Genomic DNA, 15,238 nt, shown 5'->3' with positions numbered 1-15,238 from the left:
CGGCCAATGCGCGCTTCATCCGGCAGCCGCGCTAGTGGCAATTCGCGGGAGCTTTGAAGGCGTAAGCCACTCGCTTTAGCGGCGATTATTAAAATTGCACACCTCCCCGGTGTCCGTCCCCCGCCGAGCCGGCCCCGGCTATTTACTCTTTATACCGAGGAGCCCGAAGCACCGTGCCTTCCGCCCCTCGCATATTGTAAAGGACACTTTCCAATTTAACTTAAAGCGAGGAAAGCCAAGGCAGCTTTTCGCCGGCACGCCCGGCCGATCAAAGGAGGCCTTTTCGACGTTGATTAACGACGCACCTAGGACCGTTCCTCTCCCAGCATCCGCCGGGCCACCCTAAACGTCTTCAAGTTCGGCCCCGAAGAGCCCCTGAACTCTTTGTTCGAAACTACGTCTTATTTTTCTGCGACGCCTCACCTTTCCCCTCTTATCTGGGCAAATAGCGCTAATCTGTGCCTCGGCCGTGTGCCGCCTGGGTTTTTTTTTCGGACCCAAAACAAAGAGAGGCACGGCTCGGGTCCTTTATTATTTCGCCCTGCGCCGGCAATCTTTCGTGAACCGGACACGTTTCGATTCTAAGATTTCATAGAGCGAGCTTTTTTCTAGAGTTTAGTAGTGATTATCAGGCGTTCCAGCTAGAAGTTCCGACCGAAGTCTGCAAGCGGAGTTGCCGTCGACGTTCACCATGGAGCCGTGGTAGCTGTGACAATTCGCGTTGTCAATTTACCAAAGGTTTGAGTGATTCTGCACTGTTAAAAAGAAATACCATGATTTTATAATATTTTTCGCTGGAAGTTTCATTCCGACATGGTATACTAATTTTTTAACATATTTGCGACAGATTTATAAAATGTGTCATAAATTTTCTACACATGTGTATTCATTTTCGAGATCCCCGGGTGAAATTCGGATAAGTGAAAATTTGGAAAAAGTGGAGGGAGCAAAACACCGCAAAAGAGACTCCAGGAGGGTGCGAGGAGAAGAGGGTCAATTTGGCGGTACCTCTTATTTAGCCCACCCCTGGTGGAAGTGCTTATCCTCAAAAAGCTCGAGTGCTCTCGCGCGAGCAATTCGGTACACCTCGGGCCAATTGAGGGAGTCGCTTTCGGCGAAATGTCGAAAACTTCCCTCCGCGCGGTGACTTCCGTGGATTTCCGGCGAACCCTCCGCCCTGCGGGGTCCGGGACGGGGAGGCGGCGAGGGGGGGAAACACAAAGGGAGGTCGGAAACGTTCGCGTCGGCGACGCGACGTTTCAATCGCACTTCATTCGCGAAGTGGCTACTTCGCGACGGGGGACGCGTAACGCGGCCGAGTGGTGTGGCGGAAAAAAGAGGACGAAAAGGGGCGGAATGGCGGGTCCTCCGGGGGGTGAGCATCCCCTGGGATGCGCGGCCTCGCATTGTGGGGCGTAAAACGGCGGGACCTCCGCGCGCGTAAATTCTGGACGTCCGCACGCACCCCGTATATTCCCGATTGGACGCGGCGCGGAAACGTGTGCGGCCGGACCCGGACGGTCTCTGTGTACACGCGGGCGCGACGACGAAATCGTATTACTAGTCCATTGTGGCAGCTGAATAGCCGGCATTAGAGCCAACGAGGTTGTACCGTCGCCCTCCGCGTCTCATCTGCCGCCCACTTTCCGCCCACCGCCCGCCGCCCGTCTTCCTTTGGGCGCGCCAACGCACCAAGGACGCACAAAATTCCTGTCCCGAAATTGGACTTGGGAATATCCGGATCCACTTTGGGAATAACTGGGAGAGGATGATTTTTCGACGTTATTGATATTCCCTCGCGGCATTCTACTTCGGAACCCTAGTGGCATTGAATATTTTATACATATTTTGTTTGTAATCTTTCCTAAAACTCTCTGGCGGCCTCAAATATTTGTTGAAAATCCCGATAACATATTTTGTATTAATCATTTAGAAACATGTATCGAAATTATATTTTTTAATTTACAGACATATAATGAAAATACATTCTTTACTTTACGATTTTTAACACTGACAGTTTATTCGGTATCAAGGAATACGACAAATGTTTGCATTATTTGCGTCCCGCTATTTCGTTATGGGAGCAAAACATGTGATTTTGATATAAAAAATATTTTCAAAACATTTATATGTCTGCAGATAATATTTAAGTAACACATATTAAAACGATAGGAAATGTTTTGTATATCTGTAAGAAAAATATTGTGAAAACATGTGGGGCTAATATTATACAAATATTATATAATAACATTCTAAGGTAAGTGTTTAGCAAATATTTTGAATGTCTGCTGGATATTTACAAAATATATCATATTCGTTAAATATCTAGGAAATAAAAGACCGATATTTTGCGCCATTAGGGAAGGTATTGATTTGGAGGTTAGGATCGAGAGCGAGAAAATGGATGGTGGAACAGCCCTGGTCGCGATTCCGCCCGCCGCCGCCAGGGCGCGCCCTGGACGTGCGCTTTCTCGCGAGCGGGGCTTTACGAGCGCGGTGTCGAATTGACCGTGCCTCCTAAGTAGTTTGAGGTTAGGATGCGACCCGCCCTCGTAATTCCGCCCGGCGTGCCGCCATTTTGCATAACTATGCCGCCCGAAGCCCGGAAGAATGGACCCTCCGTGCTCTGGTTATCACCCGCCGAGGGCGAAGTGTACACTTTCCGAGGGACGTCGCCATTTTTCCGGGGATTCCTTCTCGCCTAACTCCCGGAGGATCAAGAAGGGCCCCTTGGAAGTTATTATGGAAACGTAATGGGAATAAATTGACAGTTAATCAACGTTGAGTCGAATTTACGAGTCCCTCCGTATTTGGACTCGCGACAGACCGGGCCGTGTTTAAGGAACCCTGAAGGGTATCCGCGAAGTGGCTCACGGCGGAGAAAAGGAGGAACCCGGGAGTCGGGATCCTGCCAGGGGTAGATGTTCGCGCCGAATTAGCAAGAGCTAAATCAATAATTATCATGACCCGTGTGGTTCAAGCTAGCCTCTGCGTCCTGTCGCGCCGTCCAGGCGCGCCGACCACACTTCAAGGGTCGACAACGGCGTCGACCCCCTGGAGGTAGGGTCGTCGTCGCGACAACGTCTTTTGAGCTCAATTCGTAACGCGCCTTTCTTCATCCGCAACTGTCTCCTCCAACCCATCTGGAAAATGTCGTTCTAAAGTTCCCAAGAAAACCTTCGTACTTCTCGATCACGTCCGCAATTAGGACAATTTATGGTTTCCGCTCTTTTACGCTTCTTCTAGAGCTTCTCCAAATTCTCGAACGACAACCGCATACGCAGTCCCCACTTACGCCTGTGGAACTGCCTAAAATCTCCCTTTCCTCAACGTTCTTCTAGACCAATCGGCTGCATACAAAAATGCAATTCGCCGATCTTCTTCAAAACTCCGCCTCTGAAATCTCTCTCTGGGACCCTCTTATTTCAAACTTTGGTCCCAACCACCAGATACGATTGAACAGCCGCAGCGACCATCAGCGTCCCGGCATTACCGCGTCCTTCGGTCTCCCGCGCGACTTTACGCGTCCGCGGTATCTAGCGAGATAGCTTCGATCTCCCGCGAGATCAGCGATTCTCCACTCTTACGCGCTTAACTTCTCTAAGTCCACTCATGCTAGTGGCCCGCTCAACTAGGCATTCATAATCGTGCCGTTACCTTTACTCCGTTATCTCATTGTCAATCCGCTTTAACTGTAAAGTTCGACCATTGTTAAATAAATGTTTAAGTTTCGTTGACCGCACTTCACAGCCAGGAATTCTCTAGCCGTTCCTTCGCGAATCGAACCAACATAAAATTTAATGGTCCTTCGAGCCGTGGATCGTGGAACGGAACAATACACTAACTACGAATCAATCTCAATCCACTCTCACTAACAGTAGAAAAAGCGCGGGACCCCCGAAGGAAAAAGGGATATTGCATTCTCGAGTCGAAGCAATTACCGGAAGCACGAGGTATCGTCTCCGGCACCTTCAGCCGCTCGTAACTGGCGCCCTCTCGGCGGCCCTTGGAGCGAGCGAGACAACGGGCTCTTATACCGGCGCTCGAAACGCTACAAGGACGGCTAAAACACCTCTCAGCGTCGCCCTACCCTTTGACATCGACGGCCTCTGAAATTCCCAGCCCTGCCGCCGGCAAATAGCGTCGATTGCCACGGAGTCCCTATGAAACAAACTCGGCTCCACCCTACATTTTGCAACCCCCAAAAACCGCCCAAAACCTGAGACCATCGCCGTTCCATCGTCCGAAGTTATCCGATATTCCCGATAGAGATTTCGATAACCCACCCCGATCTCCATAAATACGATCCAGGACAATGGTTCCATAGACGGGATCCCCTTCCTGCGTTCCTCTCCCTCGACTTCCCTGGTTTTTTATCTCGCGGCCAACGATTACCACACCCCACGTCCTGGAGCCGCACTTCATGCGGTCGAAAATATACCGCGGCAAGTTCGGGGCGTTTTGCGCGTTTCGCCACGAGGTTTGACAAATGCTCCCTCTGGGGAAAGAGGGCGCCGGCGTCGTCGTCCCGGGAATCGCGGAACAATTCCGGGTCCCGCAAGAAGTTGGCATGCCTGGGAGTAATATCGCAAGAAGTTGCCCGGGACGCGCAGGGAGCGCCTGCGGAATCCGGAATGCGTTTGGCTCTTGCTGCCCCGTCCGCCTTTGCGGGGCATCCGGACGTTATCTGTCTTTACTGCCGGTCACGTGACCTTGTTAATAACGAATCGTCCGGCGCATGCGCGAGGTGCACTACTTGCACCGATCGGTCTAGACGGCTGGATGAAGTGCACTTGGTGCAGTGCCAGCCAACGCACAGTGGCGAAAATTACGAAAAACATGGTCGAAACTATTTCGCTGCCTGAATGTGAAATTTTTGTATTTTAATATTATCTTTCATTAGTTTTATCTCTTAAGTCTTTCATTATTCGGGAGGAAAAGTGAAGAAATGAAAAATTAACCGCGGAAGAACACATTGACGAAATGTATCTGTATTTAAAGTCATAACTTTTTCTTTTAATTTCCTACTTTATCGTTGTTTTGCACAAAAATACATTGCTAAATGTAAAACTGTACACGCATTAAACATAAGAGGCGGGGAATCTTGGACCAGCAATGTGAATCACGAAGATATCTTACTTTATTCTACTCGTACAATAAGGACAACAGATATCAGCACCCAATTCTTTTTAATTACAACGAACAATGGTATAAAGTTAAGATTCTTCTTCGAAACACCGCGGTATATCACGGGATTCATAAGTTTTTCGGTAATTGAAAATATGTTAGGAAGGGCTCATCGGAATAAAGGAATAATTTTTGGGATATTTAAAACTTTTTAACTGATGTAAAATAAACTTTAAAAGGCATAATATATTCTACGATTCTCTAGCAATATCGTACAATTTACGGAATTGGAAAAAGACCCTCTGTACAAAGAAATCACGCTTACTCAAATGCAGTAAAATTTTCTTTCTTACAGACCGATGCCTGCAGTTCGTACGAATGTCAATTTCAGACTGACATACAGAACAATTAGGCTTCCGTCCTTTTGACAGTAAATGTCCAAATTACTCCTCTACCCAATATGACGATCGATAATTCTAAATTACAAATTTCATTGTTGAGGTTCCGGCCAACATCTTCGTCATTTTCGCCGCTGTGCAACGAGTCGAGAAAATCGACGATCGTCATCAGATCCACTGTCGTGAAGAATTACGAGATTGCTTTGGAAAATTTTCTCTTCTTGTTTATTGCAATTTTTTTTTGTCGTAACCTTTTCCACGAATTTTGGAACGCCGAAAACCATCCGAAGGGATGACTGAAAATGCAACGGATTGAACAAAACAGGTAGGCCGCTGAGAGGAAGTTTCACCGTTTTAGTAAGTGTAATTATACCGCGATCCATTGTGATGCATTCGTACCTGTGTTGATGTTTGCACCAGACGGATTCACCCCCAGGGCTGGACAGTTCCGAGAGTTTAAATAGCCTCGTGGAATAATAACGCGGCCGCGCGGCCGGAGGGGAAACATGAATTTCGGAAAAGTCTGGCTCCCCTCCCTCGTTCAATTTCGAAATTTGTGGAAATTTAATGCCCCCGCTATTTAAATGCCTCTTTTCCTGCGGGGGGACACCCGCGGATTTTTCCTCCATTTCTTGCTCCGCAATTGTTTCTACGTTGATGCACCCGCCCCATGGGGACGGAGAGTTTCCAGAGTTTAAATGGGCTTCATGAAATAATAACGCGTGCGACGCGGGGAGTTATTCCGAAATTCCGCTCCTTTCATTTCCCTCGAATTTCCCTCGTTGGTACATTCCGAAGAACAGGTCGGAATCAATTTTTGGGGAGAATCACGCTTTTGAATTTTTTTGTCAGAGCGTAGCGATGACTGAAAATATCGAGGAGCCATCTTCGTCCGGGCTCATATCGGCGTTCCTATCTTGTGAGCGATTTTTCTATGCCAAGGCGAAGAGGAAATAAGAAAGTGGGGAAAACGCCAAAAACTCACCCGTGTCATTGTCACCAGGCACCCCGAGACTGTCGCTATTGTCGTTGATGAAGGCCTCTGCCGTGGATGTGAAGGTCTGAGGTGATAGCGTGAGGTCCGGCCCGCTCTCGCTATCGAACAATTCCAGATTTCCACTTCCTGGAACAAGGAAAAGACAAAAGGCAAAAGCCTTTAATCGAGCGTCCCCTGACAAATATAGGGTGGAAAAGATGTTCAAACCCCTCCATAAAGTATTCCGATTTTAGCTCTCAATATTACAGCTCCCGAAATATAGAAGGAAAACTTTATCAGGGACATATAATTGACTCGACATTCCGGGAGCGCTTCGTCGAGCGACTCCATTTTCGCGGCGTGATTTACGAGACTCGGTTTGAAAAAACAAAAAAAAAAAAGAGAAGAAGAGGAGGGAAAAAGAAAGGAGGAAAATAGGGAGGTTTCGAAAATTAACGTCCATCAATGTCGGGGTTCGCGCAATATGAACGGGGAGGCATAAAAACTGTATTGGACATGTTGAAAATCGTCGCGTCAGCAAGAGTAACGATATAAATGGCGATTCGTAGCGCGGTAACGAATCCGCAAAAAGCGATGGTGGTCGTTAGGAGGTTCATTGTATCGCGGCCAACAATGGGCGTCGCAATAATAACCAGAGGGGAGCCGAAAGCGATGCGTTTCTGCAGTCTGGGTATTCCGGACGAAAAAAAGATATATATATATGTATGAAAAAGCTCGCCGTGTCGTCGGCGCTTAATGCGTCGTGAAAATTTATTCCCGATGAAACGGACTTCTGATGGAGCCGACGAGCCAAATGTCTCTGGCGCCTCCTTCAATAAATCGATTAAAAAAATAAGGCGTACATTGGAAAAGGGATTTTTTGACATTTAAGGGCCCCTAAAAATTGCGCGTCGTCGATTCGAGAGAAAAAGAAGGACAATTTCCCAAACGGAGGAAACGCCGGAAGGGATTCGACGACGCCTAGATTTTTCCCCGGTTCTTCGCGCAACGGTTTTCTATGTTCCGGATGCCCCGACGAAAATACGAGGTCGGAGGTGTATTTCGCCTCTGCCTCCATTTGTACCTCGGTGTCACCTCCTACACCCCCGGGCCAGTACTATTAGTGCGGACCGCTCGCACCTGAAATAGAATGCAGGTGCGATTGTACCCTGCCCTCCGATTGCACTGTCCGACCTGCGATTGCCCGATAAAGTGGGGCGGATTTTACGCGTTTCTAAATATTATATTTTGCAAAAGTCGGACTGCTCGTTAAATTTCTGTACAGGCGCATTGAAATAGTGGGCTCGCAAAGCTGTAGGAAAAGGTCCTGGGAGCTTTAGGAGCCCTCGAAAAATGTGGCGCCTCCACCCTCGGCGCGCAATTAATTATTCTAGTCACATAGATCGCGCGGGGGATTTTTTCGACATTTCCGCGACACGCGGCTGGGGGGAAAAAAAAAAGGAAGGGACGCGCAACTCGCGGAAGTGGTAATTGGAATTCCGCAAATTAACCGAGTTAACGTTATAATTATACATCCGAGCTGTAATTGGACCGCGTCGGTGGTTCGCGTTTTGTCAGAGTGCTTTGTTCGCGTTCATGGAATACCCTATTCAAATTAACAAATCTCCCATGCTTGTGTGGAGGGGCCGACGTTTTGTACGGCGCGTCCACCGGGTTGGACGATTTGATTTAATTAAAAAGTGGAATTATTTTCCGAGGGGAAACGTCCTACGACACATTTTCATCTATTCTGGATAAAGATCGGGCCGCTGGTCCGGGAGGCCTCCTCGTGGACGCCGTTTTCCGAAAGGCAGGAAAACCTTATCGATTCGTCCACTTTATCGAGGAGTTGCAGTTCCTAGAAAATGGCTGCCACCTAGAGTCATAACTCTCGAAAAGTTTGGGGGATCTGGCATTAACCAGTCGTAAAAAGGGCTTATGCTCGGCGGAGTTATTACGATCCTGGCCCGTGGGGAAGCATAATCGCATCACCATTAAACTTTCCAAATATATATATACACGCACACACATACACACCCCGGGGCAGAATTCGTTTGTCGCAATCTCGGCCTAGTTATTTTTTGAAAAACTGACAACCTGTCAGACCTACGATTTGCTCGAAACTTCAAAGCGTTAGAGACACCTCTCCGCGACGAAATAAATAGTTCATAAAGTTGTGGAACAATTTCACCCGGGGTGCAAAAATGTTGGAGGGCAAAATGGCGGATCCGATTGGCCGGAGCGAATTTCGTTCCGTCGCGGAGACAGTCCGAAAAACTTGGCTGGCACCGAAAGTCATAACTCCCTGAAAGTTTCGGGATCTGGCATTAACCAGTCGTAAAAAGAGCTTATCCTCTACAGGGTTATTACGATCGCGGCCCGTGGGGACGCATAATCATATCATTGCTCAAGTTTTCGAATATATTTCTGCCGGTGCAGGGGATAACTTCTCTCGCAGCTAATATCGAGTCGCGAGGGTGGGATCGCAAAAACCGGGAGGGGGAGAGAAAATCGGGCACGAAGGTGAGAAAGGAGTCAAGCGCGAAGTTTATTCAGGCCGCAGTTGCCCGCCAGCCAACTTCGGATATTAATTTTCCAGATATATATATATGCATATATGCATGGACGAGTTACCACATATATCGCGCTTCAGGGGCGCCGGGTCGTACCTCCACCTCCGGGGTCGAAAAACGGTCCGGAAAAAGGAAAAATCCCCCGAAAGCGAACCACGAACCGAGTGTTTAAATATTTCCCCCAAGATGACGGAGGTAGGAATTAATTTCCACGAGGCGAGTTGTCGGAAACGAGACGGTGGGTTAAGGTACACGCGGCCAGATGGGGAGTTTAAGTTCCGGGGTCTTGTCGGTGTGTTCAGAAGGTCGGAATAATGGCGGAAGCCCCGAGCCGAGGGAGATGCCGAGGCTCGGACCTGCAACGCAACACTTGCGTGTTACGACTCAAGTTTTGCAACATACGGAACGGCCAACCGCGATTATGAGACCCGGAGCACGAGCCTCGTGGTGGTCGGCCATTCGCGATCCAAATTGAATGCATCATTTCCCGGAGAAAGCGTCCCGAGTTCTCCAGGGCGGCCGAATGGGTCGCCGAAATGGCGGAGGTCGGAGTCGGCTCCCACGGGGTGGATTTTCCCTCCGATCGTCGAAAACGGGGCGAAAGTTCCCGGATAAGGGGCGAGTTTAAGTTTCGCGGGTTTAGTTGCCGCGCCCAGAAGGTCGGGATAATGGCGGGGGTTTATACGCCCCATATAAATGGGGATGCTAAGGGCTCGGACCGTAACGCGACACTTGCGCGTTACGGCTTAAGTTTCGCGAAACACGCCGCAAGGCCGATTGCGAGGCGGCCCTAATACAATTTGCATGTTGTCGTCATCTGTCCCTGTTGACGAAATCTCCATCCTAAGACGACCCACCGACGTGACGATGCCCAAGACGCGAGATATCGCTATTGGAAACCAGAAAATCCTGTCTCGATGTTCGTGAATTTATTAAAATCGTTTATTAAAAGTTGCTTATTCTTCGTTCCTTCCGCGTGAAGTACTTTTACTTCGATTGCGAGGTGGCCCTAACACAATTTGCATGTTGTCGTCATCTGTCCCTGTTGACGAAATCCCCATCCTAAGACGACTCACCGACGTGACGATGCCCAAGACGCGAGATATCGCCATTGGAAACCAGAAAATCCTGTCTCGATGTTCGTGAATTTATTAAAATCGTTTATTAAAAGTTGCTTATTTTTCGTTCCTTCCGCATGAAACGCTTCTACCCCTTATTGCGAGATCATGGCAGCCATGGTTCGCTCACATCGCCGAGGCGCGGGAATTAATTTCGCGGACACACCCGAAGCGGGACGAGGCCTTGGATAAAGGTGAAGCGCGACAGAGGGGCAGGGGGCTATCGGCAGTAATCAATGAGCGCCGCTTATAATTAATGCGGCGCAATTAAAGGCGGTTAGCCTATCGATAATCGGGCAATCGGTGCCGAGCGGTCGCCGCCATTACGGAGAACGCGCTCGGCCGCCTCTCTCGGTGTCCCATAATTTTGCGCCGCTCTGTTGAGCTCGCGCCGCAGAACTGCCTTTTAATATCTTTCCGGATTTACGGGGGCAAATCGCCAGCCAATTTTCGGGGCCGAGCAACCGTGAAATGTATTCAAATGGCGAGCCCCGATGCCCGATGCCGCCTGACGCCGACTGCGCTTGCGCGTGTACACATCCAGGCGAGTATACACAAAACGCGTGCATACACGAGTAGGTACATACAGCTACTCGTCCTTTGTTTCGAGGAAATTCATTGTTGGAGTTATCTTAACTTCACTTTGGCTACGTCGATCTTCCTTCCTGACCAACACCCGAGGTTAATCGAGGTTAATCGACCGCGGGGGAACGGATGGGGGAACAATTTTGAGACGCCCGATTCTGTGTTCGTTGAAAATCGTCGAAAAATAAAATGAAATAATTCTTGGGTTGAAGGTAATATAGCGGAGGCTTGACTGCCTTTTGAGCAGAGACGGGTAGATAGGTCGGCGCGACGTACCGTGCTGGATAAACATTTTTGGAGGACGCCGAAAATATATTTTCAAAGTGCCATTGCGACGGCAGAGGATGGGAGGAAGGACGGAGAAGAGAACACGGCTTGGTGGATATTTAGGACGCACTTTACGTGCCGCAATCTGCTGGGCCATTTCATCCGCGGCGAAAATGGCGGCGGTCCCACTCGGAGGATTTCGCCTGATAAACCACTTGATACTTTATCACCGCCGTTCTCGGGCTACCGGCTCAATTACTGCTGCGATAAAACCTTCCTAGCGAAATCTGCGGAGCAGGGGTTACCGATACTTCTGGCATTTGCACCTCGCCGCCATCTTGGCTTGCAGCCGCTCGTCGTCGCGGTTCCGCTTTATGCCCACTTGGGTATTGTAAAGACGCACCCGGCGCATGTAGGTGCTCCTGAAAGTTTCACCGAAGGTAAACCTTCGACGTCCCATGAGAGGATCCTAAGCGGCGCCATTACCGCCCACAAAAACAACCTTTATCCGATGAGAGCGACGTCGCGCGCGAGTTCTTGCGCGTCCCGCCAGGGGCGCCAGCGTCGGTCCACGGTGGCGCGCCGCGCGTTCTCCAAAATGGCGGCGCGCGGAGAACCTTCCCACGGAACCGGTGCCGATTCCGCGCTGGCAAGGAAATTGCCGTGTAAGATTCGCGAGTTACCGGTCGTAACGAACAGTGCGCTAAGCGTAATAAGAATTGCAAGTTGGATGCTTTGTATTATTTCGGCGGCGGAGTCAATTTGCAATCAGCGCCGCCACCGGGCGGGTATAGTCTCGTATTTACCATAATGCGATAAGAGACGGGCGGTATCGTACATTTAAATGAGTCCTCCCAGCCCTCCGCCACTGCGCCCCAGCCCCTGCGGCCCCCCGAAACTCGGTCTCGTTTCCGCATCGTCAGACAGGCCCCCGTAACTAACCCCTCTGATTGGCCCTTCCCGGATACTTTCAATTCCAGTCTTCGGTACGTATCCACAAGCTCTCCATATATTTACAAATACCCCCGGCTGATCACTAAAGAGGGTAAATTTAAAAATTAATCAATTCCCCATAACGCGAGATGCCTCATCTCCGTCTTTTCGCTCTTGGAAGGTAGACGGAAATGAGCGAGATTGGATTTAAAAAGCGCCCTCCAATTTCCTCCCTTTTCCTCTAATTTCTTTTTTTTTCTCTCCACAAAGATGTCAATGCTTCTGAGTCGTAAGGTCGGCGTTCCACAGAGAGGGACTTTCCGGAGCGTTTCCCCTGAAGTTAGCTCGTTAACGTCGAACGGGGGACGATGTCGTGCTCGTTAGCGAGGACGATTTGCAAGGATATAGAAAATCGCCCAAGGACGAGCATCGGTTAAATCGGGGTCGGTCGGGGGAGGGTGGAAAGAGCTTTCGGCAGGAAAGAGGATGACGTTTCATTTGCCTAAACTCCTCTCTCTCTCTCTCCTCATTCCACGTAGCCCCGTTACGCGGGGAGAAAAACTACCCCTATCTCCGGAAAATCCTCGAAACGCCTTCCACATTATACGGCGTGTACAGCCGGTCCAGAAATCATTCTTAAATTTTTTCATCCACCCCATTTTTCATAATTAGTCCAGACTTACGGTGATCCGAAAGTGGCATCAGAGAGGTCAATCGTTCATGAAACTTTTCTTCCAACAGGACATACCGATCATTGAACAATTTATAACATTTGTATGGAGTCTATAAGGAAGGTCTTGACCCTCGTGAAATTCAATTCTTTTTTCATAACAAATTTTGAAAATGTCTAAAGAAATTAAAAAAAAAATTGAAATGTCATGGGTATCAGGACCTTTTTTGTAGGTCCTAGATTTACGTTTTAATGTTTTAAACTATTCTGTACAGTCAGTTTCTAGAGAAAGTTTCACCCCTTTATGACGTCGCTTTCGTGTCACCTTAATCGATCATTTTCCGAATTTCCATGCGCGCCAATCTCCACCTACCGGAGTCGTTCCTAATTTTCCAGGACCGGCAGTTTCCAGGGTTACGCGTTGCGGGGACGCCCTTAAGCGTGCTCCGTCTCCTGGAGGATTAGGTTCCCCGGCCGGGGGTGGCGGGGCAAAGTGGAAGTCGGACGGTAAAGGATGCGCGCCCTTAGGGGGTTCGAGTGGCCAATTTGTCTGAGCCCACCCATCCTGGACCACCACCCGGGGGTAACGACAACGCAACAACAACAAGGCCTCCCACGCTCCCTCGGCCACCCGCTCCCAGGGGATGAAATCATATCGCGGCCCAGACGCCGCGCCGAGGAGGAAATTCTTAGGCACATCTCCGGACCATCCCCGTGATGTATTATTCCCGACACGCACCCCTCCGGGGGTGCCTCGCGTGCCCCAGGACTATTCCGCGTGCCAGGATCCGCGGATCCCCCGCAGGCTCACGTGAGAACGGATGAGCCCGGAAAGCGGATCATTTCTTTCCGGAAGCGCGATTGCTTAGGATTCTCCGGGGCGTTTCCCTCTTTTTTATTTATTTACCCCGCCGACACATTGAATTTCCTCCCTGGGGAAGGGGGGAAAATTTGTATGCCTCTCTAAGTACACGACAATTGGCGAGAGGATCGCCGTTCTGGGGGGAGGAAACGTAATTGGCGGTGTACGTACGGGCGAGCGATTTTATAAATGGTTTCGGACGCGCCAGCAAGCACCTCCGGTAATGTCTTATTAAGGTCTCCTGTTACGAGGATGTCGTCTCCTGTAGGGTGCACCTAAACCGAGGTTCACCTTTAACCATCGGCTCACTAGCGACGACGCCCGCGCGGTTTTGAACTACGGGGCTGATATTAATTAAATCCAACCAGCTCGGCCGAGGTATCCCTTTGAGCCGCGATGGCCACATGTCGCAAATTAAAGTACAGTCGCTCGTCGAGTGCCGGAAATAGTTTGAGATATGAGTTTCGGACAGAATTCGATTACGACTTCGGTATTAATCCGTTCTGAAATACTCTGGGAACTGCTCCCTGGTTCCTCCATTCCAGCGCGTGCGGTTTCGCCGGTGGCACGGGTCATTACGCTTAAAACTTTCCGATTTTCGAGAAAATCATCCTCTGGCTTGAAAACGATTTAAGCCACTTCCTTCCTCGATTCTTAATCGTGGAATATGGAAGCCGGGTATATGCAGTAAAACCTATCCGATGAAATAAATCTCCAAGAAGTTCGCCCCACGACCGGCCATCGCGGAGCGTATCGAGTTAGATCGATCACGGATTCCGTACAAGGAGCCGGAAGTGCCTTACTCCCTGGCGAGGACGAAACGATCGTTTATCTTGATCCGAGTGAAAAATACATTCCTCCCTTCCGCTCGAATTTGAGCGTTCCCAAAAAAAGGAAGAAAAAAAGAAAAAGAGAGCCATCCCGACGTGGAGTCGCCTACGGAGGCAGCAGGGTGGCTCCAACCCCGATCGAACCCCATAAATTTTCATTAGAGCCCAAGCCAAATGCCGCGTACGAGTGTGAGTGAAAAACCCGAGTTTCGGTGCATATATGCAGGTAATATCTACATACACGGGCAACTCGGCCACCCAGGAAAATGCTGAAAGCGCATCCTTCCTTTTTAACCCCCGAACGGGTTAGGCTCTTAATCAACGTTCATTTTTGGTCGAGCGGTTTAATATCAGCCCTGGTTTTCCCATCGCAACGCCAGCCCGACCCTAATCCAGAGGGCTGAAAAATTCCCCCTCTGTTTTCAAAATACGTTCCCCCGAAAATGTGGAGGGCCAGTACCTACGGCGAATTTTCACGAAATATCTCTACGTGGTATTATACTTTTCCTGTCGAATTATCCCGGGCATGGTGAAAAAGAATATACATATCGTAGGTATGTACTCCCCAAGAGGTGTATTCTCTCTCGGGGTGGCGCGTTTCCGAAGCTCCCTCATCGATCCTCCCGATTCCTGTCTCTTCCCGTAACCCGTTCGTCCCTCATCGAAGGATTTCGCCATCCCTCCGAGACGTCTCTAGATTTAGGGCTTCGGGGGGCGGGAGAGGGTGGGGGCGTGGGATAAGACGGGCTGACGGGATCGATGGTAAATCGATTCCCCGGGAAGGAGCGAATGATCCTGTCGAGATATAAGTTAGATATAAGTTGTAGCCCCGCGTGCGGATACGCGGATGACAGGTTTCAATATCGAGATTGCGCAAACGGATAGGCAGCAGTCTACCG

General features: G+C 49.6%; 1 protein-coding gene across 7 annotated transcripts in view; it reads right to left on the bottom strand.

Annotated features, from left to right (window-relative positions):
* Positions 1-15,238, bottom strand: part of LOC105697253 (transcriptional-regulating factor 1) — a 263,174-nt gene that overhangs the window by 77,591 nt on the left and 170,345 nt on the right. For all 7 annotated transcript variants that reach the window (XM_012420399.1, XM_012420401.1, XM_012420405.1 and 4 more), the window contains one exon: positions 6,511-6,648. In XM_012420399.1, the coding sequence (XP_012275822.1) occupies positions 6,511-6,648 (138 nt within the window). The remainder of the gene's footprint in view (positions 1-6,510; positions 6,649-15,238) is intronic.

The sequence above is a fragment of the Orussus abietinus genome, unplaced genomic scaffold, assembly GCF_000612105.2.
Source record: "Orussus abietinus isolate OABI.00-Male unplaced genomic scaffold, Oabi_2.0 scaffold42, whole genome shotgun sequence".
Classification (NCBI taxonomy): Eukaryota; Metazoa; Arthropoda; class Insecta; order Hymenoptera; family Orussidae; genus Orussus; species Orussus abietinus.
This window is presented reverse-complemented; position numbering and strand designations above follow the sequence as displayed.